The following is a 26,039-nucleotide window of genomic DNA, read 5'->3' as shown; positions in this document are numbered from 1 at the left end:
AGTTTTTTTTTTTTTTTTTAAAGATATAATTTTAACCTATGAGGCTATGACATTTGTTTCGGATAATTGCTCTTTATTAAAAAACCAAGATACCAACAAGTTTTTAGAAGAGAAACTCTTATTATCACTTACAAACTATTGAGTAGGTAAAAGATTTTAACAATTGAGTTAATGTGAACCCACAACCGTTCAAAGAGTTTAACATATTAAACCAAAAGTTAGACCCTTTTGGATATACATCATTGTAAGTTTATTTAAAAAAATATTCTCTCCTCTCCCCGCGTGTGTGTGTGTTAAAAATACTTAGTATTCTCAAAAGAAAAAATAGTGGGTTAATTCAACATTGAAAAACGAGTGTGAGTAAAAAAGGTTTAAAACCTATGTTGTGTATTTAAGAGTTAGGCTTTTTTGGATATACACCACTGTAAGTTTCTTAAAAAAAGCCTTCTCCTCTCTCCCCGTGTGTGTGTTAAAAATATTTAGTATTCTCAAAAGAAAAAATAGTGGGTTAATCCCACATTGGAAAATGAGTGTGAGTAAAACAGATTTAAAACTTGTGCTGTGTATCAAAGAGTTAGGCCTTTTTGGATATACACCACTACAAGTTTTTTTTTAATTTTTTTAATTTTTATTTATTTCCTCTCACTGTGTGTTAAAAATACTTAGTATTCTTAAAGAAAAAAGAAAAAAAGAAAAAAAAGTTGCCACACACTTAAAATGGTTCAAAGTTCATAATAGATAACATATCTTACGGACAAAATCACTAAACGCGTAGTGCTTGATTTGGGCTTTTTTGTCAGAAATGGGCCCATCCCTTTGATTAGAAAGTCACAAATTGGATGAACTGGGCCGGAAGTATTTATTTCATACTTGATACAATAACCCAAAGCAAGTCCAGCCCATGGTTTCCCTTAAAAATCTTTGATATATGAATTTGCAAATTTATTTCACGCTTTAAACTCGTTGAGGAACGTTGAAAGTTGAACGCGGTCAAGGTCAAGCCCGGTTCTCCGATCTGAGCCGCCGGCGGCCGAGCCGAGCCCGACGAAGATGGACTACTACAACAAACTCGTCCTCGCTCCAATGGTTCGCGTTGTAAGTTCTCCAACTCTTTAAACTCTTTTTCTTTGTTTGGTTACCGAGAAAACTCAAAGTGAGAGAGAGAGAAAGCTCTTTTTGTGTTCAATATTTTTTTTTAAAATTTATTTGATTAGGAGGAGTTTTTCTCGTTAGGGAACGCTACCGTTAAGGTTACTAGCTGCTGATTATGGTGCAGATATCACATACGGGGAAGAGATTATTGACCATAAGTTTGTCAAATGCGAGCGAAGAGTCAATGGTAACGCTATTCTTCTTACAATTCATGGTTTTGATTTCAAATTTAGCTATTCATTGATCAAATTTTTAATTGCTTTTGTTCTAGGAAATTCTCGTGATAATTAAAATCAATTTTTTTTTTTTTTTTGAGAAGCAAAAGTTAAGTTACAAGGCTCTTAATTTTTTAATTATAATGGAATCATAATTTGCTTGTTTCTAATGGCTTAAATTAATCTTATGTGGAAACTGGAAAGATCAGAAGTAAAACTTGCTTGAGTGCTTACTAATAGAAAGGAAAATATAAATTTTTTTAGTAATTATTAAGTAATAGGGAATTTTATTAATCAAAGGAAGTTCTGATTAAAGAGCTTTGTAATGGGTCATAAAATCAACTAAATAGTTATAAAAACCTCTATAATCATGTTGCACTATTCAAATAAAGAACATTAAAATGATAGATTTGAGTTCAGTCACAGAAATCTCTACTACATCAGAATTTGTGACTATTTTGTTCGCTCCAAATTACCCACATAACACTATTACTATGCCTTCTATTCTATACATCCCTTTCCTACATGAGAGCACTTGCTAACATCTTATATGACAAAACCCAATGCACCCCAAACACTGAGAAAAGAAAGGAGGACAAATCATGAGTTACTGAGCAATGAAAGTAGAAGACGATCTGCAGGTTTCTCTGCTATCCTTACATATGAACACTAATTAACCAATACCTTATTCCTTTTACTAAGACTGTTTATAATCATTTTACCCAACACTAGTCCACTAAAAAAATACTACTCTATTCGGTCCTTTGCTATTCCAAATACACTTTGATGCTGGACAAATTGAAAAATTTGTCTACATGTGCTTGTGGTTGGTAGAGGTTTAGGAGGATTTGTGGATCTGGGTTTTAGAACTTTTTTTTTTTTTTGGGGGGGTGGGGGATAGGTAAGAGAATAATTTATTAGAATGAAGCTAGATTTCAGAACTTTTAAAAAGAAGGCTTAGAGTTCAAGAATGAAAAGAGTTTTGTAGGGAAGAGGAAGATTTGGTTTAGGATTGAAAAGAGGTAAGAAGAAACAGAAATAAAGATTCTCCACAATCTTACACATTGCATGTGCACAGCACCCATGAACAATTAATGCATGTGAACAGTATCCATGAACATAGACTCTATTCATATGTAGATATTTTCCTATCTATAATTCTTTAGATTGCTTCATGTCTTTTTTCACGAAGTAGTCTCTTTTCAATAAAATATTTTTTACCTTTCAAAAAAATTAATGCATGTGAACAGTGGCAGAATATCAAAGAGAGAGAGAGAGAGAGAGAGAGAGAGAGAGAGAGAGAGAGAGAGAGAAGAAACGTGATTTGGGGTATGATGTCATTATTGATGGACATTTAAGTATATGTTTTTGATGGAAGTTGTGGAAGGAAGTTATTGAGTAATTCCTTCGTTTAGTTTTTTCTTTTTGGAAAATTCAAGAAACTCATATATCTTTTTTCAATATTGCTCAGAACACATTGGGTCCACCGATTTTATTGAGAAGGGAACAGAGAATGTTGTTTTCAGAACCTGTAACGAAGAAAGAAACCGGGTGGTATTTCAGATAGGCACTTCTGATGCAGTGAGAGCTCTCACTGCTGCGCAAATGGTGTAAGTTAATTGGGGCTTTCATTTTCTTCTGTATTATGAGATTAGGATGATTTTAAAAAGAGTAATAACTCTAAATTTAAGATTTGTTTCTATAAATTTGGATATAAATTATAAGTTTTTTAGTTTGATTTACATGTCTGCTATGTGACATTTTGTTGCATTAGGTGCTATATGTTTTACAATGCAGCTCTGTCTACTTTTAGTTGGTTATCTACTTTTACGGGCTTGGAAAATATAGTTTGTCTAAAACTTAAGTATGGATTGCCTTGGAAATAAAATGGTTTCTCCCTCATTTGATGCAATGATTAAATTACTGACACAGTAATCATTCTTTTAGGTGTAAAGATGTAGCAGCTATAGACATCAATATGGGTTGCCCTAAGTCATTTTCCATTAGTGGGGGTATGGGTGCTGCACTATTGACTAAACCAGAGCTAATCCATGATGTATGCAATGCTTATCCTCTCAAATGCTTTTTTTTTTCTTCCTTTTCCCCTACTCTCAATGAAGAACTTTTGCCTTTTGTACTTGACTCCTCACCTTGCTCCTTTCAAAACCAGATTTTGACAACATTAAAGAGGAACTTGGACACCCCAGTAACATGTAAGATTCGGCTTTTAAAATCATCTCAGGATACGGTAGAACTAGCAAGGCGAATCGAGAAAACTGGTGTTTCTGCTCTTGCTGTCCATGGGAGGTAATTTTTTATTTAACCTGTTTCTCTTTCCCAGCCTCTATAGCTTTCATTATAACAGTTGTTTGTCCCCCCCCCCCCCCCCAAGCGGGGTCCTTCATGAAGGTTTTTGTTCTTCGTAATATCAGCTTTTGAAATGCATTTGTTATACTTCCTGTACTTTTTCAATCTTTATTCCTTCAAGCATGTTTGGTTAAAGTTGTGAGGGAAAAAAGGTGGAAGAGTTCCTTTTTAGTTGAAGGGGAGTGGAGGGGAGGGGAGGAAAGTTGATCATTGCACTTTATCTTGGCTCTGCCACTTTTGCTTCCTTATTGGAAAATGGAAAGAAATGAAATTTAAAGAGTTTTTTTGTGGTTCATTTTATTATCCCTTACAGCCAAACACATGGATGGAAGGGTAGTCCCCTTCCATTTCTTCCCTTCTTTCTCCTTTATGGAAATAAACACTGTTGTTTACTGTGAAAGTGTTTTAGGGTTTGATAAGTCAACCCTAACACATGAAATATTATTTTTATATGAAGTACATGATATTGCTGTTTTGCCCCTATTACTCATAACACTCCCCCTCAAGTTGGAGAGTATATATCATACAATCCTAGCTTGTTACATAATAAACCCAAATGAGTCTTACACAAGGCTTTAGTAAACATATCAACAATTTGGACTCTTGTAGAAAAATATGGAGTAGCAATTACACCATCTTCTACTTTCTCCCGAGTAATATGACAATCTACTTCAATATGCTTGGTTCGCTCATGGAACACAGGATTGGAGGCAATGTAAATTGCTGCTTGATAATCACAATGCATAATCATAGGCAGCTTCACAACAAATCTTAATTCCTCAAGTAAATTCTTAATCCACATAAGCTCACATGATGTGTGTGCCATGGCTCTATTCTCAGCCTCTGCACTAGACCTGGCAACAACAGTTTGTTTCTTACTTCTCCAAGTAATCAGATTTCCTTCGAGAAAAGTGCAATACCCAGTAGTGGATTTTCTATCTGACGGTGATCCAGCCCAATCAGCATTAGTGTAGGCTTCTACCTGTAGGTGACCATTAGCTTTATACAAAAGACCACGGCCTGGATGTGCTTTGAGATACCTCACAATTCGAATAACTGCCTCCCAATGTGGAAGGCGAGGATCTTTCATACACTGGCTCAAAACACTAACTGCAAATGATATATCTGGGCGAGTAATTGTGAGATAATTTAGTTTACCAACCAAACGACAATATCGCTTAGGATTAGATAACAGCTCCCCCTGATCTTCATACAATTTGACATTAGGATCCATAGGAGTCTCCACTGGTTTAGATTCTAACAAGCCAGTTTCTTTCAAAATATCCAACACATACTTCCTCTGTGATAAACTGATACCTTCTTTAGATTGTGATACCTCAATACCCAAGAAATAATGAAGTTTACCCAGATCCTTAGTTCGAAAGGAGTTTTGAAGGTATCTTTTCAAATCATCAATACCTTGCTTGTCATCTCCAGTCATTATAATATCATCAACATATACTATCTACAAAATCTTTCCTCTATCAGAGGTATGAGAAAACACAGAGTGATCAAAGTGGCATTGTCGCAATCCAAACTTTAACACTACTTCATTGAATTTACCAAACCAAGCTCTAGGAGATTGCTTAAGACCATAGATGGCCTTATGCAACCTACACACTTTTCCAGACTCCCCCTGAGCAACAAACCCAGGTGGTTGCTCCATATACACCTCTTCCTTCAAATTGCCATTCAAGAAGGCATTTTTAACATCTAACTGAAATAATGGCCAACCCAAATTAGCAGCCAAGGAGATCAAAATCCGGACAGAAGAAATTTTAGCAACAGGTGAGAATGTCTCAGCATAGTTAACACTGTATGTTTGGGTATACCCTTTGGCAGCCAAGCGAGCCTTCAAACGCTCAATAGAACCATCAGGCAAATACTTCACAGTATACACCCAACGACAACCAACAGTAGTTTTCCTTGGAGGACGATTAACTAAAGACCAAGTAGCATTTTCAAATAGGGCAGACATTTCTGCCTCCATAGCAGATTTCCAACCAGAGATGGACATAGCCTCCTAGACAGACTTAGGAACAACAGTAGAATTCAAGGATGTGGTAAAGGCATGAAGAGATGAAGACAAGTGACCATAAGAGACAAACTAAGAGATAGGGTGAGAGGTACAAGAACACTTACCTTTGTGCAAAGCAATTGGAAGAGAGGCAGGATCAAGAGTTGGATCACTAGGCGGGGTAGAAGTCTCTGTTGGAGGTTTTTGCCGACGACAATATACCTAGAGTGGTTTCTGAGGAGATTCAATAGGAGACACAGGTGGTAGGAGAGGAAGACAAGGTGGAGAAGTGTCACTAGCAACCGAAGGAGAGAAATAGGACTAAGATTCATCAAATGTGACATTAGCACTAATGAAACGATGCCGAAGAGTAGGTGAGTAACATCGGTATCCTTTCTGAGTACGAGAATACCCAAGAAAAGCACATTTAATGGATCTAGGATCAAGTTTGTCACTCCTTAGACCTAAGATATGAACATAGCCCACACAACCAAAGATCTTAGGAGGTAGATGAAACAAAGGTGCATCAGGGGAGAGCACAGTATAAGGGATCTGACCACCTAAAACAGTGGAAGGCATACGATTAATTAGGTGACAAGCAGTGAGAACTACTAACATGACTCTCACACCTAGAGGCAAAAGGCACCCTATGGTGTTTACCCAATTGACATGCTTCACATTGTAAAGACTCAATTAGACGACACGACGGAACTAATGACTTCAAATTCTTGAGAGATGGATGACCAAGGTGACAATGATGCTAAAGAGGCGAGATAGACAAATGAGAAGCCACTAAACGGGAAGAACCACATCGATCCAAGTAATAAAGTCCATCGGCTTCATGCCCTCCACCAATAATCTTCCCTGTCTTGAGATCCTGAAAGATACAATGAGTGGATAAAAAAATGGCAGCACAATTCAAAATTTTAGTAAGCTTACTAATTGACAAAAGGTTAAAAGGAAAATCAAGAATATATAAGATAGAAGAGAGAGAAAGATTAGGACTGAGATTGGCAGTGCCCAAACCAGAAACTGTAGTGGCTGAGCCATTTGCCAATGTAACATTGGGAAGACTACTAGATTGCTCAAGGTCAGAAAGTAAACTTGAGGTACCTGTCATATGATCAGTAGCACCTGAGTCAATGACCCAGGGGTCTTGAGTGGCAAGACAAGCAGTGGAAGTACCTTGTTGAGCCAAAGTAGTAGTAGAATCAAACCCAACAAAGTTGGAATGTAGAGACAAGAGGCGATTGTACTCTTCCTCAAGAATAGAGACTACTTTGGATGTTGGTAGAAGTGACTGTGAAGGCGGTTCTTGAACTTGAAAACTACCTTGGTGAGCTGAGGGTTTACCATTCAACTCCCAACAAAAGTCTACCTTATGATTTTCACCATGACAATAAGTGCACTTACGAAGACCACGTCCTTTACCACGACCCCCTTGTTCACTACCACGGCCCCCTTGGTCATGACCTCCACGGCCTCGGCCCCCACGACCTCGGCCTCCACGACCACCTCTATTACTCCCCATATAAGTGGTAAAGGCAGATTTATCGCCAGAAGGTAATGCATTAGTATTGGAGGAAGAGAAATGGTCAATACTTGAATCAGATAATGTGGCCTGTCGAAGTCTACCAAAAACTTCACTCAATGAAGGGAGCTCTGGACTAACTAAAATTTGTGATTTTACTGGATTCAAACTATTAGGCAATCCAGAGAGGAAGCGAGCAACATGCATAGAATCTCGTCGTTTCTTCATAATTTTAACATCAGAGGAGATAGGCTGATAAATATTGAGTTCTTCACATACACCCTTAAACTTGTTATAATAATCTTCCAAAGACATATCACTCAAACTCAAGGAGAAATATTTTTGATGAAGATCATAAATCCGCTTCAAATTGTTAACACCAGAGTAAAGTTCCTTGGCTTGTTCCCAAACAAGTTTAGCAGTTGGTAAGAAAACCAAACTACAACTGATCTTAGACTCCATGCTATTCCACAAACAACTCCTAATTTGTGCATCTTCGGCTCTTCAATCAACAAATTTAGGGTTCGTTTGGAAGCTCATAAGGGAATGGAATGGAATGATCATAAGAGTATAAAAAGGAATGGAATGGAATATATTTAAGTAAGGGAAAGGAATGAAAAAAAATAGAATGGAATGGAATTAAGTAACCTTGATTGGATGTTTTAAAATAAAGGAATGGAAAGGAATGAAAATGAATGGAATGTAAGTAATCTTGTTTGGGAGCAACATGGAGGGAATGGAATAGAATCATTTTATGACAATATTACTATTAGACCTTTATTTTAAAATAAATGGTTGAATATATAGGGGTATTTTGGGAGTTTTAGTAAAAAATTATTAAATCTAATTCCATTCCCTCCCATTCCTCCTAATTTCGAAGGGAATAAAAATTTAAGGTTTTAAGGGAATAGAGAGGAATAAGTGTTCCCTCTCACTCATTCCATTCCCTCCCACTTAAACTGCCAAATAAGGGAATGAGCTTTCCATTCCCTCCATTAAAACTTCCAAACAAGGGAAGGAAAGGATATTCTAAAATTATTCTTTTCATTCCTTTCCATTCTCTCCTTCCAAACGAGGCCTTAGGGTCTGTAGGTACAGGAGGTTCCTTAATCACGTAATCAAACTTCTTTCTACCAAGAAGAAAGACTTCAACTGCCTGTGCCCACTGAGCATAATTACTACCATTTAGACGAATGAAGGTAATTGATAACATATCAGGAGATAAGAAATAATTAAGGGGCTGAGCACTGTCTTTGGACTTCATAATAGCAATCTGAAGAACAAACTAACACTAAAGAAATATGTTGAACTGAATTAAAAACAAACTCCAACCAACAACTAATGTACTTCAACCAATCAGCCACGCCAACAGCAACTCATCTATCAAAGAATCAACACCAAACTATTCCAAAAATAAGGCAGCAACAAATCCATACCAACACCAAAAAGAAATGCCCAATCCACCACTAAACATCAACCTAAGGCTGCCTGAACAGATAATCAGAGAATGTATTGAAGAAGAGAAGAAAAATCAGACCATGGTTGAAAGTTGAAACCCTCAATTGAAAAACTCCAGTGGCGGCGCTAGGGTGCAGAAGTGGCGGCGCGAGGACCGGTGAGTAAGCTAGGATGGGTCGTTGGAGGAGGGCGAGTAAAACCCTGCCTCTCTCGCGGTCAGGCGATGTCGATCTGGTGTCGTGAGACCGGAGAGGGGGTCACCGGCGCTAGAAAAACTCCTTTAGCCACTAAATCGAGATTGTCGGAGGTCTCTATTAGGGTCGTCGGAGCTAATGAGTAAGGTTATGGTTGTTGGTGACGACAATATTGGTGGGTGGTGGTCGGAGGGTTAAAGGCAGCGGCGGGTTAAAGGCAGCGGCGGGTTGGTGGCTTTGATACCATGTTGTTTACTGTGAAAGTGTTTTAGGGTTTGATAAGTCAACCCTAACACATAAAATATTATTTTTATATATAGTACATGATATTACTGTTTTGCCGCTATTACTCATAACAAACACATTGTCCAAGATTGTTTTTGTTTTTTTTTTTTTTTTTTTTGGATAAGTACATTGTCCAAGATTAGTTTGGTTAATCATTCTGTTTTTTTTTTTTTTTTTTTAATAGGTGGTTTGGTTAAGCTTTCTGTTAGCTCTTTGGTATTATGAGATTTGAGATTAGCTTGATTTACTGTTACAGTTGCAGTCTATTTCCAATTCAAATAAATAAATTTTGCATCTCTCCAATCCCGTAGGATATAAAATAGTACTACCTCCTTAATAGCAAAAGTTAGAAGAAAAATAAAATTTCTAGTCTAAATAAGAAGGAAACAGTGATAAAATTATTATCACTCATAAAAAGAAGAGGAGGAAAAGAACTGAACCATCTATGCATTCTTTTATAGGTGCTGAAATTGAAGTACAGTACAGGGAATATGTTCCAATCATGAATTAGGTCCATCTAGATTGGAAATGGGTTTTAACTGAGGGCTTAAAAGTGCAAGAATTAGAGAATCACGAAATTGAGGTGAACCAAGAGCAGTTGTGGAAACTAATAATGCTATGAGAAAAGTCTTGTAAAGTAAGACATTGGTGTTAATGACCGTAATAGTAAGTGTTTTGACAGGTGTTAGTAGGATGCAATTGTAGGTGAGGAAGCAGAACTTTCAACCATGGACTTGTTTGGCAGAAGACTTCCTGAGTGTTCTAAACTGCTTTTGATATTTAAAGACTTCAATCATGAGTGGTTGAGGAAAAGTGGTGTTAGCAATTGTAAAGGAAGTGTCTTTATGAAACATGAGGGTGTTAATGAATGATGCTAAAGAGAGGGACATAGATGTTAAAGAGAGAGACATGACGAGAAACAAAAAGAACAAAATTACACTGTAAGATTGTAACTACAGTGTTAAAAGGGATAATATTCCAAAAGAAGAAGAAGAAGAAGAAGTGTTGATAGGGATAACAAACTAGTATTTTAGTGTTTAGAGTATAAGTAACATGAGTACTCAATTTGCATTGCAACTTTGCAACTTTGCAAGTTTACAAGCTAAAGAACTGATAGAAATCAATTCGAATGTGTTGAAGGCATCACTATGTTTATATTCATATGCTACCAGTATTCTTTCATGAGTTTGGGACCTATAGCAAAGTTAAAAATCAATGTTTTTCTTTTATTTAATTAATGGATTCATGTGTTCCTGTTCAATATATTTGCAGAAGAGTAGCAGATAGGCCCAGGGATCCAGCTAAGTGGAGTGAGATTGCTGATGTTGTAGCAGCCTTATCCATTCCAGTTATAGCAAATGGTGACATCTTCGAGTATGATGATTTTCAATGCATCAAAGATGCTACAGGTCATTACGAGTTTCTTAATTGATTGTAAATGATGTTCCTCAAAAATTATTTACTGCACAGTGAGCCCTATAATTTGATCCATTATGCATGGAGTAGAGATGCTGCTGTTATCCTTGTTTGATGTTTTTTTCTTACTTGCACAGCCCTTTCTATCTTTCTTTTCTCCTATCATATATGCCTCACATTTCCAAGGGCCTAATTGGTTAGAGTTTTTAACAACTCGTGTCGTTATCCATATTGGATCATGATTTGTCAGCCAAATCTAAGATTATTAAAGGTTTTGGTTTCTTCTATAGTTGGAACCAGTATTGCTTTAGCCAACAATCCTAGAATTTTTTCTCAGCTGTGCAAATTCATTTTGGGGATGATTCTTCTGCTATTGATTCAGAGAGTCTGTCCATGCATTCATTGGATGAACTTATTTAGCTATTTTCATACCAAAAGGTAATTTGTAGCTTTTTAAAACATCACCTTTTTCAAGGTACAACTGTACTTTTACACAATAAACAAATAGTGACAATTAGGTAGTTACAGTTGTTTGCCTATTGTCTCATTCATAAACTGATGAAATAAGCCTATCCAAATGCATACCATATAAGAAGTTCAATACCTTAAAGCAATAGGAAAGGGGTGTTATAAGCATAGGTAATTTCATGTGACAATAATGGTTACTCCATAACCCCACCAAATAAACCAAATAAGCATTTGGGGGGGGGGGGGGTAAATTATGGTTTATTTGGTGTGTAGCCTTTTGTGAAGTCTGCTTATTCTATGATCATGAGATATTTGTGACTGTATGAATAAAGTGTACAAAGTCACAGTCACAAGGAAGATACTTGCATAATGGAAGAGTTCTAGCTAGAGTAGGTCTGTAAACAGAGTACTGCAAGAAATTACTTTAGAGAAATGCGTCTGCTATGTGGTAAATACATTATTAAATTTCATGATATGCTACTTGTATCTTGGTTGGAGGTATTGGTTGGGCACTCTCTCTTCTTTTGTTTGGAATCTAGGCCCTTTATGCTTGTTGTGGACACTGTGGAGAGAGGAATCACTGTACATTTGAGGATGTGGCAGCCTTGGTGATTTGATTGAAGATCATTGTTTGAATGGTCTCATGTTTTGAGTCTTAGTGATACTTTGTTGTAAATTTCATTGAAGTCTATTTTAGATTGTAATTCACATTTTTTTGTAATTCTTCAGGCTGTCTTATTGATACATCTTGTCATCAATAAAAATATATTACTTTAAAAAAAAAGGCGATCATTTCTTGCAATGTGATAGAATCGTGCTCTTTCAAAGGGATCTCACTTTGAAGGAAAAGCAGGGATAAAGAGAGCATTTGGTGTCATCCAAATCCTTCAGGCCAATTGTTGTTACATGTATATATGGAGTGTGGATGTGTATTTGAGGGATGTTTCTGACTTTTTCATTTTAAAACTTGTATTCATGATATCTAGGATCCAATGCTAATGAATATTATAATTAATGATAGAATATACATACAATTTCTAAGTCATGCTGGTTTTCTTCAGGTGCCTCATCAGTGATGGTTGCAAGAGGAGCTCTTTGGAATGCTTCAATATTCTCTCCCAAAGGCAAAGTATCTCAGGAAGACGTCAAAAGAGAATATATTAGGAAGGTAATTTTGACAAAACATTGTATTTCCAGTTATTCTTAAATGAGTTTAAGCCAAGAGCCTTGTTGCTTAGTGGCATTGCTTGGTCTTCTTTATAAGGAGATCTGGGGACCAAATCACCCCTTCTCCACTAGTTATAACAATTGAATCATACAAAAATCTTAAATGAGTTGTAAAAACTTATGATGAATTAGAAATGTCTATGATGTTTTCCTTTTTGAAATGAATAGAGTTGTCTGATATATATATATATAGATTTAAGTAGATATGCTATCCTCAAGGAAGTTTACTTTGGCCTTTACTCATTGAGGTAAAGCCATTTTTGTATCAGATGGCTTTCTGTGTGGTCCCCGGCCCAACCATCGGGGGTGTTCTAGGACTGGCAAATGAAGTTGCCCAAAGCTACCTCCATGTTATATGGCCCTACTAGCCTCCACTTCATCTTTTTGCCAAATACTAAAAAAAAAAAAGAAACTCTTAAAAGCTCATAGAAAATTTTAGACCCAACTACCAACATACCCTTAATTCGTAGGATTGCAGAAATTACAGTTTTGCTCCTAAATTCAAAATTAACCATACTTATAAACACCCATATTAAAAACTGTTTTACCCTAAGATGCATATAACTAGACCCTTAAAATCATGAATTTTACTTCAATTGGACTTCACACATTGGCCCCATTAAGTAAAATCATGAATAGGAGAATTTGTAGAGTAGTAGCAAATTATGCTTCCATTGCTGCATCACAATCATGTATCATGTATGCCATAATGCTTTCGCTGGGGCTTTAAATAGGCTACCAAATTGCATCAAATAAGGAAGGAGAATCAGCTAATGAATAAATAACAATCAAATCCCATAAAATTCTTAAAATAAAGTAGAATGAAATGAAATGAAAATTGCAGAATAGCACAACATTAAATTGGCAACAATTATCATGCCAATGGATTCAGTCAGTCAAACTGGTGCATGCATCACTATTTATTAATTTAATTCTATATTTATGGATGTAGCATTAACCATCAGGCTAGATTTGTACTCTAGTAGGTTAGGTTGAAGTTTAGCTGAGCTAACTTGTTTGCACTTGTGACTTCAGAGCATCTTGTGGGACAATGACATTAAAATCACAAAGCACACATTGAAGGAGATGATTATGCATTATTCATCCCTTGAACTCCCAGAAGGGAAGGCCGTGATCAAATCAGAATCCTTGGCAGATTTAGCGTAAGTTCAAATTAGTTAGGCACCCAACCAAAAGTGCTTCTATTTATACTTGCTTATTCCATGATCCATATTTTTTTACTTTGGAATTATCCTAAGGTTTATGCTAATCACTGGAATTCAGGAAATCCATTGAGCACCCTTACTTTATGTTGGGTATGGTTGTTTTATTCACCATTTTGATTTCGGCTTAATTTTTAGTTTCTGACTTTGATGGTCTTTTAGATACCAACCTTTTAGCTGTAAGAGCATTCACATCAGTTCGTGTAAATTTTCCGTCTATTTTACACGAAAAAACCTACTTTTTCTATTTTACACTACCACCTATATAAAACACCCACATCAGTTCTTCTATTTTACAAGATATTTTAATAAAATAATCACCTTTCTCATTTTTTTATTATTTCGCTCAACTGCCTATCCCTCTATACGCGCTCTCACTCTCTCTCTTTATTCATTTTTCCAGACCTCTCTCTCTATTCAGCCAAAAAAACAGAAAGACCTCTCTCTCTCTATACGCGCACTCTCTCCCTCTCCCTCATATTTTCTGATTTCTCTCTCTCTTCTATCTCCCTCTCGGTCTCTCTCTGTCTCATCTCTCTCCCTCTCGGTCACAAACCAATGCACATCATCAAAGCTCCGATCATTGATCCACAGCTCCGATCATCATCACAGCTCCGATCCACAGCTCCGATCACCGATCCACAGCTCCGATCACCGATCCACAACTCCGATCATCATCACAGCTCCGATCACCGATCCACAGCTCCAATCATCATCACCGCTCCGATCCACAGCTCCGATCATCATCACAGCTCCGACCAAGCGAGACCCACGAGCTCCGATCGTTCCGCTAAGCACCGATCTGTCTCTTTTTTGTTTTTCCGTTTGGGTTTGTTTGTTTTTCTGTTTGGATTTTTTTTTTAGCAAGTATATCTCTGTGTTGGTTTAAGCAACAATCTGTTTCTTTTTTGTTTTTCCGTTTGGATTTGTTTGTTTTTCCGTTTGGGTTTTTTTTTTTAGCACCGATCTGTCTCTGTTTTTTTTTTTTTTTTTTTTTTTTTTTTTCGTTTGAGTTTGTTTGTTTTTCCGTTTGGGTTTGTTTGTTTTTCCATTGAGGTCGTTGTGCACGGATAAGAGAGAGAAAAATTGGTGCGAACGGAAATTAATAAAAAACTAAATACACGAGCTATAGTGCCCGTGTAAATTTACACGGGTACTGTAGCTCGTGGAAAATTTTAGACGATTATGCATGATTTTAGCTGGACTGATGTAGTGTGTTTTTTGCTTTAAAATATGTAAAAACGGTCAAAATGTGTATTTTACACATTTATACACAGTTATGCAAGAGCTGATGTGAATGCTCTAAGACATGCATTTTACAGGAGCAACGCAACACAAAAGACCATTAACAATGAAGATCAAATAAAGTATGAATAATGGGTGTGAATAAATATTTAATGTTATGATTATTCTATGTTGGGAGCAAGGGTTTTCCCCCTCATTTAATGCTTTTAAATATCTATGATTCTGGAGATAAATAACATGTTCTTGATATAATGAAAACAACAAATTCAGATATTTTAAAAAGCCCAAGCCATATGAGGAAAAAGAAAAAAGATCCTAAGAAATCTAATTCTTTCATTTTATCATCTAAAAATTATTTTTAGATTTTGAAGCTTCCAGAAACTAAAAACTTCATTAATCTTGCTCATTGTGGTTATTTAGTTATTCCTTTTGAGAGCTGATGTTGTTTTCTCTTACCTTTCAGGCAACTTTATGGGGAGGAAAAGTACTATAAGTTTGTCCATGAAAAAAGGTTATTGGCATGGGAGTAGATGAATCTTTATAGTTTTGTTCAAGTGTTTCAAGAGTTTGTTTGTCAACCAAACAGAGACTAGTTTGTGAGTTTTTCCTGCCTTTTTATTTTTATTTGCCACACAGTTATTTCCATATATCCTTACCTACATTAGTAATATCATAGCCACTGAAGTTGCACAGGCATTTTTCTACTAGTTTATTTTAGGCGAAAAACACATTTTGGTCCCTACATTTTCAGTCGATTTCCGTTTTAGTCCTTAAGTTTTTTTTTTACCGCTTTTAGTCCCTCTCCTGAAAAACGCTTCCATTTTAGTCCCTGCCGTTACATCAGAAACGGATATTGCAAACGTGGCAAACGGCAAAGTTAAATAATAATAAACTAATGTCCACGTGGCCTAAATTAATAATAAAGAATATTTTTTAATGCCACGTCAGCATCTAAATTAAAAAAATTAATTTATTAATTTTAACTAAATAAAAAAATTAATTTATTAATTCTAACTAAATAAAAAAATTAAAAACTCTCATAAAAAAAAAAAATCAAAAACAAATTTAAAACTAAACCCAGCAAGAACAACAAAACCCAGAAAGAACTAAACCCAGCAAAAAAAAAATCAACAAAACACAAACACGGCAAATTTAAAACTCAAAAAATTAAATTCAAACCCACGTTGTTTTTGTTTTTTATTATTATTATTATTTTTTTTTAATATTCAAAAGCAAATCAATCCTTTCTCTTCTTCTTTGCAAATCAATCCTTTCTCTTATTCTTTGCAAGCAAGGGAACGGTGAAACCACAAATACGGTCCAAATCAAATAAAAAGGGGAAATAATAATTAAATTGTCTAGTAACCCAGAAATGATGATCTAAATCAACAATGCATATATTATTGAAAAAAACATGGAAGGCGGAAAAATACGTTGATCTATCAAAGAAGTAGATCTGATAATTAATAATAATCACAGAGAGAGAGAGAGAGAGAGAGAGAGAGAGAGAGAGAGAGAGAGAGAGAGAGAGAGAGAGAGAGAGAGAGAGACGTCGCCATCCTTGTCGAACAAGCTGAAAGCTTCCTTGAACTCAGAGATCTGGTCGTCGGTGAGAGAGAGAGAGAGAGAGAGATCGGACCATCGCCATCCTTGTCGAACAAGCTGAAAGCTTCCTTGAACTCAGAGATCTGGTCGTCGGTGAGAGAGAGAGAGAGAGAGAGAGAGAGAGAATCGAACCGTCGCCATCCTTGTCGAACAAGCTGAAAGCTTCCTTGAACTCAGAGATCTGGTCGTCGGTGAGTTGGTCTGCCATTTTCAATTCTTTCCTTTCAAAAAAAAAAAATATTTGGCCTTTTTCTTTTTGTTTCTCTTTGTTTTCTGATTTTCTTTTCTCCGAGAAAAGAAGAGATATCATATGAGAAAGGATTGATTTGCTTTTGAATATTAAAAAAAAATAATAATAATAAAAAACAAAAACAACGTGGGTTTGAATTTAATTTTTTGAGTTTTAAATTTGCCGTGTTTGTGTTTTGTTGATCTTGTTTTTGCTGGGTTTTAAATTTGTTGTTCTTGCTGGGTTTAGTTCTTTCTGGGTTTTGTTGTTCTTGCTGGGTTTAGTTTTAAATTTGTTTTTGATTTTTTTTTTTATGAGAGTTTTTAATTTTTTTATTTAGTTAGAATTAATAAATTAATTTTTTTATTTAGTTAAAATTAATAAATTAATTTTTTTAATTTAGATGTTGACGTGGCATTAAAAAATATTTTTTATTATTAATTTAGGCCACGTGGACATTAGTTTATTATTATTTAACTTTGCCGTTTGCCACGTCTGCAATATCCGTTTCTGATGTAACGGCAGGGATTAAAATGGAAGCGTTTTTCAGGAGAGGGACTAAAAACGGTAAAAAAAAAACTTAGGGACTAAAACGGAAATCGACTGAAAATGTAGGGACCAAAATGTGTTTTTCGCCTTTATTTTATCAAAAAGGTAAAAACTTATCTGGTCACAATCTCATTAATGGAAATTTGGTTCTCTTCTTGGAAGGAAATATTTTCTAGAGTAAATTAATGGGCTTAACCCCATAAAAAAAATAATTAAAAAAAAAAAACCCATATAATAGTTGCATAGGATCAGGTTGGATAATTTTTTTTCCTCTTTAGTTTGAAATCTGTTTTCATGAATAAGTCTGTTTTCTGCATACATTTGAAATTGTATCATTTACTTATTCCTTCTACTTTCATTGTTTGGGATTTTCGTACAGTACCTCTAATGTTATTTATGTCGTGTATGCTAGAAGTCCATAATATCTTGCTATAATTCCTTCCTTGGGTACCTGTTTTTATTTTGAAGATGCACAAAATGTGTCTTGTGCAGATAATTGTGCAGTATTCTTTGTTTTAGAGACTTCGGAAGCAGAGATGCCCTGTAGGTTGGGTTAGCCAAAGCTATGGTGTTCTTGTCCCAAGTCCAGGGGCCTATAAAGCTGAACCAACATGGGGTTGTTGACGAGTTGTAGAACTAATTTTGTGCTCTTCAAAATTGCTGTGTTTATAAAATTCTGCTTAAATTTTAATTCCTTATATTGAGGGTTTTCAACATTTGGAGGGGTTGTATGATTAAGTTGGAAGTAATTGAGTGCGTGTGTAGGTGTAGCATCAATTTTCCTTGTTGACCTATGATGTAGGAGATTGAGATATACTTTTATGTTCAAGGAAAGGAAAATCATAATTTTTTAATAACTACCGGAGAATCCATCAGAAATGAATGATAACAATAGCAAGTTAAAGCATTGAATCATGAAATTGCCATCTCCTTGAGGCCATTCGGAAGCCGTGTGCTGTTATTTCTGGAATGAGGCTGCTCATGACATTGGTAAAATGGTCCTTGTTTTGTAACTGTTTTTGTTTCTGTTTCTACTTGGTGTTTTCCTTCAAGGTTGTGCCAAACCTTGAGGAGTTTGGGTTGCTTTTAAATGGAACTTCTCTGTTAGCCAAAAAAAGAAGTAATTTATATATCCAGAGTAAATGACTTGTCTTTTCCAAGGCTTCCAATTCCTTATATCGAGGATTCAAGGGGCTTGTCATTTTCCCAAAGATTTTTACTTCCTCCAATTTATGCTTAAAAGGCATAGTACAGGTCTTGCTACTACAGGTAGTTTACGTCTGTTACAGTGTTCCCGATTGAATCTTTGCAGCTCACTGTTGGCGAATCTCTTTTTTTTTTTTTGGATGAACACACTGTTGAGGAATCCAAACTAGGCTGTAACTGTGGCCAAAATGGCCCATTAGCATTAATTTTTTATTTAGCAACAGAGCACTGTTTCGGAAATAATTAGGGAAGTATCACTTTTTCCGAAAACGCCGCTATAGGGCCCGAAAACGTCACTATAGGGCTTAAAAAACGCCACTATAGGGCCCCTTCAACCTGTTATGGGGATTTATAAAAAAATTTTGCAGGAAAACGCCGCTATAGGACCCAAAAACGTCACTATAGGGCTTAAAAACGCCACTATAGGGCCCCTTGAACCTGTTATGGGACTTATAAAAAATTTTTGCAGGAAAACGCCGCTATAGGGCCCGAAAAAGTGGTATTTCCCTAATTATTTCCGAAACAGTGCTCTGTTGCTAAATATTTCAAAAATTAATGCTAATGGGCCATTTTGGCCCTGTAACTGTGGTATTATTTATGTACCTTGGGCTGGCCGGTCAGCCTAACTAGTGCAGCTGAAAGTGACACACTCATTTAACATAATGATGTTCCAAAATTAAAAACCTCTACAAAACCAAGAGTTATTTTTTTAATAATCTTTTGGCTCAGTTGTTTATTGACCATTTTTTAACATATCTCTCTCTCTCTCTCTCCCGCTCTCTTTGTTTTTGTTTTTTGTTTCCTAGGTATAATTATACTTTAACAAACCTGTAACGACCCTACTCCAACTGTGTAGATATTGTCCACTTTGGGGCCCATACCCCGCATGGTTTTGTTCTTCCCCAGGTTGCGCTGGGGAAAAGGCCTCTACACATTAAAGGGAAATCATTCCTTATAAACACATTCTCATGTGCTTCCCTAGGCGATGTGGGATTCCATGGAATGTAAGACCCCACTTTTGGGTCACTACAATCCACCTCCCTTACGGGCACACGCGTCCTCGCGTGTGGGGCCCACACTTCCGGCTAGGGCATGGCTCTGATACCATCTGTAACGACCTCACTCCAACTGTGTAGATATTGTCCACTTTGGGGCCCATACCCCTCATGGTTTTGTTCTTCCCCAGGTTGCGCTGGGGAAAAGGCCTCTACACATTAAAGGGAAATCATTCCTTATAAACACATTCTCATGTGCTTCCCTAGGCGATGTGGGATTCCATGGAATGTAAGACCCCACTTTTGGGTCACTACAAAACCTTTTGGCAATAAGGAATAAACTTTCTGTTTTTAGAGCTATAAGCAAATAAGTAGTCAAAAGTTGCATTGAAATGTACTTTAGGTCATCTCTCTTTTCTCATGTCACCTTTTCGTTAACATGGGCTTATACAGTGGAGTGAGACCCATGTGAATATTCTTCCTTATAATAACCCAGTCAATTCACAAGCATTTAAGAATTTCGTGATTCATAACTACAATTAGACAAAAGTGAAGTATATTTGGATTATCACTAGGACAGAGTTTATGTAAGGCGAGTAAAATGGAAAAGAAAGAGAAGCTAGAGACACTGCGTGGGAGACAGGAACGAATAGTGGCGAGAGAAAATAGGGGGCAAGAAATTGTGGGTTGTAGTAGTTACTCATTACTCACATTAAAATAACCAAAACTTGTGTTTATTTGTAAAAATAAGAACACTAATGAGAAAAATTTAACTGGGTCTTTATTCTCTAATGAGGTTATTGGAATTTGGATCACATCAAGGGAGTTTCGCTTTCCAATAATGCACCTATATGGTATAAAGAATAATAATAAAAGAAAAGAAATACTAGATTGAGAAGCAGATTACGACATATATCTAATCTCAAAAAGCCGCTAGTTCAACAAGAAATTTTCCTTATCGAGTTTTCATAAACAGTCCCTCACAGTGCTCACACCCTGTTCTCTTCTCTACAGTCTCCACACATTTAGACCAATGAAGAAGCTAAAAAGACAAGATACAATGATACATTCTATGCAATTGGCACCAAAATTGGCATATAAAGTATAATATAACCTAGCCAGATAAAACCATAAAAGTAGCAACTAAACAGAGTGGACTTGTTCATGTTGCAAAATCTCTGAGCCATGCATGGCGTCTACACACTCACTCTACAGGAGCATTTGCTTGAGTTCATCTTCATTCTCAATCAATTATCAGATCAACAGGTGATGGGCCCAGCCCATCTACAGTTCAACTGTCCAAATTCATCACTGACCAATGAATCTACAGCTACAGCTAGCTATACAGCTTTACCCTATGTGTATATACTATATACAGTAGACTACTAAAATACATTTTGGTATTTAAAATTGGGTTATGCTAACGAGTGCTCTTAAGGTAATAGTTAACAATTCATTTTAGGAAAGTTTTTATACAATTTTTATGAAAAATGAAAAAAACTGTTAAAACTTTCTTTAAATGGATTGTTAACCATTACTCTAAGAACATCCGTTAGCATTTCCCTTTAAAATTTGGAACTATTTTATATTTGATTTTGTTTTCATGTCATTCATTTTTTATTTAGTAAATTGACCGTTTTAACTTTTAACTATTTTGAGAAATTTATCTTTAAAATGATCTGGATAGCAAGAATTTTCAATATTATGCACCAAAAAAACATATTATGGAAGATTACATTACAAAAATGAATTGCATTACTAACATGAAAACAATATTAATCATGAAAAAATTTAAACGTAAATAGTCAAAATAAAAATTATTAGTCTCTAAGGAAGAAAAAAGACAACAACATTATGAAAAGAGTAGATTTAGGGTCATTTAGTAAATACAAAAATATCTCTCTCTCTCTGTTTGTATCTGTCACGACTCACAAGTCACAAGACATAAGTATTGTTTTGATATTGAGAGAGGCGTGCGTTTACTTCCCACCGAGGCTTCTTCTCTTTTCTCTCCTTCTCTCATTCCGCTTTTACACGCTTCAATTAACTTGTGCTTATAGCCTATTCATTTTTCTCTACCGCGCTTCTTCGATTCTCTCTCTCTCTCTATTTCTGGTAACTCTCTCTCTCTCTCTCTGAATCTTGTATTGGATTTGTTGCATATTACAAACACAGTTTAATCAAATTTGGAAATTTCACTTTGCATTCTCCTCAAATCTCACATTTCCATGCTTCTTCGCTTTCTTTCAATTTTTTCCTTTTCTTTATTTCGCCTTTGTTTTTTTTTTTTTTTAGATCTTTGAACCTTTAATGCTAGTATTACTGATCTGTTATTCCAATCAGTTTTTATTTTATTTTATTTAAATAGCTAACAGTAAATATTTGATGCATATTTGGTTAACTCCTTCTGTTATTATTTCGGTGTCATAAAAATATAATTTTTTAAGACACGATTCAGTGCAAGGCAATTCTCACAACTATTTTTTGTCAGCTTAGGAAATTTTATTTTTAATATTCCAAATCCAAAATTTGAGTGAGTCTTTGAATATTTTTTTTGCTAATTTTATCTGTGTATTTTGACCATGAATCTGTTAGCTGTTGAATGCTTATTTTTATATATATATATTTTTTGATTCTGCACTAATTAGACACCAAAATTTAAGATTTTTAATTGATGCAACCTGTGAAAGTAGTTAAAGTGGTTGATATGTCCATGGTTTAGTTGAAGGAAAGTAGCTATTAATAGTAATTTTCATTGATCTAGTTGATATTAGGATGATTTTTTTTTTAACATTTGGGTAATTTTCAGTATCTTTGAATTCCCAATATAAATTTAGTGTTTTTTTTCCCCCTTTTTTCTTTCTTTTTTAGTTGTTAGTTAATGTCTAATCGATGAGACTTAGTTTTTATTTGAACTCCTGTTCTGCTCTTGCAATTCTATTATGTATTGTGTGTATTTGCTTGTGGGAGCTTTTTCCCAGATTCTGTCTTTTTGTATGCGACTATGTGGAAAGCAAACAAAAGGGAAATTAAAAAGAATTTTAAAAATAAAATAAAAATTATTTGAAGTTGGGTGTTTTTAGTGATGATGGTTTAGATGCTTTAGGTTTCTGTGGTTTCCAATTAATTTTTATGTAAAGTTCTATATTTGTGCCGAGAACCTTTATGATGGGTCATTCTTGTCAGAATAATATTACTAAACAAGAGAAGTGCTACGTCTACAACAATTTTACAATATTTTCACAACAAATCATAGGTGGTAAGTTGTTATTGGTTCTAATTTCAATTCACAACTTAAATTACTTTTTTGCCCACCTACAGGCTATAACTGCCAATAACAACCTACCACCTATATTTTGTTGTGAAAATGTTGTGGACTAGCATTTCTTTACTGAACAAAATGATTTGCTACTCTAAGATGTGGTTATTCTAGTACTAGGCAGTTACATCAGCATTTATTTTTCTTTAGTGTTGAGTGGAATCATTTTAGTTCTAAATTATAGTCACTGAAGTCAGTAATTCTTTGCATCTGAGTCATGGATGAATATATTGAGGTACCTTGCTGCTTGTGTGCCCTTTGGTCTGGGCAAGGGCATAAGGTTGTAATCAGGAACTGAATAAGTTTTTTGGAAGAGGAATGAAAAGTCTTAGGGGACATCAAAGTATTCATACTTTGATTGTCATTGAGCATTGCAATTAATATGTATTTTACAAGAACAAGTTTCGAATTACTGGCCCATTTTGTATGAGGCTTCAGTTAATTTAAATAGTAGTTTGGTTGGATGAAGTCATACGATGTATTTGTGATGTATTTTTTTAATTATATATGGCAGTAGAACTTGGTAGAACAGTACTGAGAGGAGATCCTTGCAAATGAAAATGAACCATTTAATCATATTTTATGTTATCATCATCATCATCATTATTATTATTATTTTTTTAAATAAGCTATCAGGTAATATACCTTTGTCTTGACCTAAAGTATACAATCAGTACGGAAGGGTGCCATACTGCCTGCTAATTATTAATGTCTAAGGGTAAGTATTAGAAGCCCCATTGTCATAAATAGCATTTGGAATGATTATGTTTGCTTACTGTGGCATCCATATTGAATCTTGTTGTTGCATGTCGGCTTGTTTTATTTTTTCATGAAATGATTGCCGTTTCAAATTTTTCGTCATTCATGACCACTTTTGTAGTGGGTTTTGTTCTGGGGGATGGATCTTTTCCTCTACAATATGATTTACATGATATATTTTATTGGAGGGGGGTTATAATAGTCACTATTTCCAATTAATTTTCACTAGGACATTAATTGGAGATGGTGACTATCATTTGAGAGGGGAAATGATAGTCAATGTCTCCAATTAAATTGAGAATATCATTATTCATCTCTGTTGTGGTGGTAATGTCCTTGCATCTCTAGCAGTTACCTCCATCTTCTGAAATTTGCTTGAGCCATGCTTTAATTGGTAATTAATTCTCACATATTGATGCTGAGCTTATAAACAGTCAATTGGTTGGGGTTTAATAAATTATGGGCCCTCAAACAGGCATAATTTTGCTGGAATTACTTTTATGAGCTTGCTAGTTGTCCTCATTTAGTTACTATGTGAAGTAGATCCTGATCTGTACATTCAATTTTTCCCCCATCAACATTCTAGACTCATTAAACACCTTAAATTTACTGGGAATCCTTCTTGTTTTTAGGATCTCCAAAGTAACCACCAAAGATGCTATTTGTTAGCATTTTGATATATGTGGCGGGGCCTCTCTATTCTCTAATAAGTATTGATTCCTTGGAATATCATAATAATAATAATAAATAAATAAATAAAATTATAGAGGTAATACATTTGCTGTTATAGTATGGTATGAACCCTTTTCCCTAACTAGATAGCTATTATTCCTATGTTTCTTCTATATGAATGTAACATGATAAGTAACATTTTCTGATGTTACATGATCTTTGCAATCAAATTATAAAAATATGAGACCTTGTCACTCTTTTCCAGGTGTTTCGTGGCACAAATTTGTCATACGGTGATTGACAATGGAGCTCAATACCATTAAAGATGCTTTTGATCGTGTGGCGAAGAAACAAAAGCTGTCCTGTTCAAAAACTCAAGAAGTAATTGACCAGATTATCCAAGAAATTGAAAAGGCATTAGAGAAAATACTGTCAGCCCATGATCCTGAGTCTGAACTTGATTATAAAACTGTCCTTTCTGATATTCGAACCACACTAAAAGATATTGCTCCACTCAGTCAGCAGGAAGGCACACAAAAGGAGCTGAACATAGCACTGAGCAAGTACTCCAAGCTTCTTGAGAAATCCTTCAATTCAGATATATCTAAGGCTTATCGAAATGTTGACTTTGATGTGCACACAGTGAACCAGATAATTGCCGGCCATTTCTACCGTCAGGGCCTGTTTGACCTGGGTGACTGCTTCATAAGCGAGGCCGAGGAACCGGAATCTGCTGCTGCAATGAAATCCCCATTTTTGGAAATGAATAAGATACTTGAAGCTATAAAGAGTCGGGACTTAGGGCCAGCACTGAATTGGGCAGCCAATAACTCTGAAAAACTTAAACAAAATGGATCTGACCTTGTTCTGCGACTTCACAGCATGCAGTTTTTAGAAATACTCCAGAAGGGAAACACAGATGAAGCTCTCAAGTATGCCAGAAGTCACCTAACTCCTTTTTCTTCCAACCACATGGCTGAACTCCAGAAGCTCATGGGCTGTCTTCTCTGGGCTGGAAAACTTGATCGTGCCCCATATTCTGCATTACTATCACCCACTAATTGGGATAAACTAGCTGAGGAGCTAACCAGGCAGTTCTGCAATCTTTTGGGGCACTCCTATGAGAGCCCATTGAGTGTGACTGTAGCAGCAGGGGTCCAGGGGTTGCCATCGCTTTTGAAGTTTATGAATGTGATGGCAGGGAAGAAGCTTGAATGGCTGTCTATGAAGCAGTTGCCTGTGCCAGTGGAGTTGGACAAGGAATTTCAGTTCCATTCCATCTTTGTGTGTCCGGTGTCCAAGGAGCAATCAACAGAGGATAACCCACCCATGTTGTTGTCCTGTGGCCACGTGCTGTGCAAGCAGTCTATAATGAAGATGTCCAAGAACCACACAAAATCTTTCAAGTGCCCTTACTGTCCTAGTGATATTGAAGCAGGACAATGTAAACAACTCCATTTCTGATATATGTTCGGGGGTTGTATTTTACTCTTCTTCTTCTTCTTCCACTGTGATGAACTGAATCAAGTTGTGTAGAAACTAGCTGTGTTGTGTAGTTGGGGTGTGTGGGGATGGTGGCCAAAGCTGACAGGTCCGTTGTGATGTACTGTCCTTTGATGCATTTGTTGTAAATAGACATTCTTTCTCTGTTGCTAATGAAAAGTTACGTCAGTTCCTGAAAATTGTTGTAGAAGACAAGCTAAGGATACACTATGAAGGGGACATGTTGGTATATAAAGCCCAGTAACCCCTAGCTTCCTGAGAGATGTCATCTCTAACGCTCATGGGGATGGCAACCTATGTTGTCGTGGTCCTTATTTCAATCAAATGGGTTGGGTCTTGAATTTTTATGGTTCAATTTACCCAATTTAAGAAAAAGTCGAGGTCCACTTGGTGGATGTAAAGCC

The 26,039-nt window shown here is 35.8% G+C and overlaps 2 protein-coding genes across 3 annotated transcripts; both read left to right on the top strand.

Annotated features, from left to right (window-relative positions):
* The first annotated feature begins 965 nt into the window (after positions 1 to 965).
* Positions 966 to 18,041, top strand: LOC115950758 (tRNA-dihydrouridine(20) synthase [NAD(P)+]-like). 2 transcript variants are annotated; one of them, XM_031067996.1, is made up of 10 exons: positions 966 to 1,095; positions 1,234 to 1,339; positions 2,839 to 2,977; positions 3,315 to 3,423; positions 3,538 to 3,674; positions 10,492 to 10,628; positions 12,165 to 12,271; positions 13,366 to 13,493; positions 15,262 to 15,394; positions 17,674 to 18,041. In XM_031067996.1, the coding sequence occupies exons 1-9, from the start codon at positions 1,051 to 1,053 to the stop codon at positions 15,326 to 15,328; spliced, it is 975 nt and encodes a 324-aa protein (XP_030923856.1). In that variant the 5' UTR covers positions 966 to 1,050; the 3' UTR covers positions 15,329 to 15,394; positions 17,674 to 18,041. The 2 variants fall into 2 exon arrangements, with proteins under 2 accessions (XP_030923856.1, XP_030923857.1); XM_031067997.1 differs by lacking the exon at positions 15,262 to 15,394.
* A 3,292-nt stretch (positions 18,042 to 21,333) lies between these two features.
* On the top strand, positions 21,334 to 25,814 carry LOC115995233 (protein RMD5 homolog). The gene is made up of 2 exons (XM_031119717.1): positions 21,334 to 21,497; positions 24,398 to 25,814. The coding sequence occupies exon 2, from the start codon at positions 24,436 to 24,438 to the stop codon at positions 25,594 to 25,596; it is 1,161 nt and encodes a 386-aa protein (XP_030975577.1). The 5' UTR covers positions 21,334 to 21,497; positions 24,398 to 24,435; the 3' UTR covers positions 25,597 to 25,814.
* Positions 25,815 to 26,039: the final 225 nt, after the last annotated feature.

The sequence above is a fragment of the Quercus lobata genome, chromosome 6 (genome assembly GCF_001633185.2).
Source record: "Quercus lobata isolate SW786 chromosome 6, ValleyOak3.0 Primary Assembly, whole genome shotgun sequence".
Taxonomy (NCBI): domain Eukaryota; kingdom Viridiplantae; phylum Streptophyta; class Magnoliopsida; order Fagales; family Fagaceae; genus Quercus; species Quercus lobata.
This window is presented reverse-complemented; position numbering and strand designations above follow the sequence as displayed.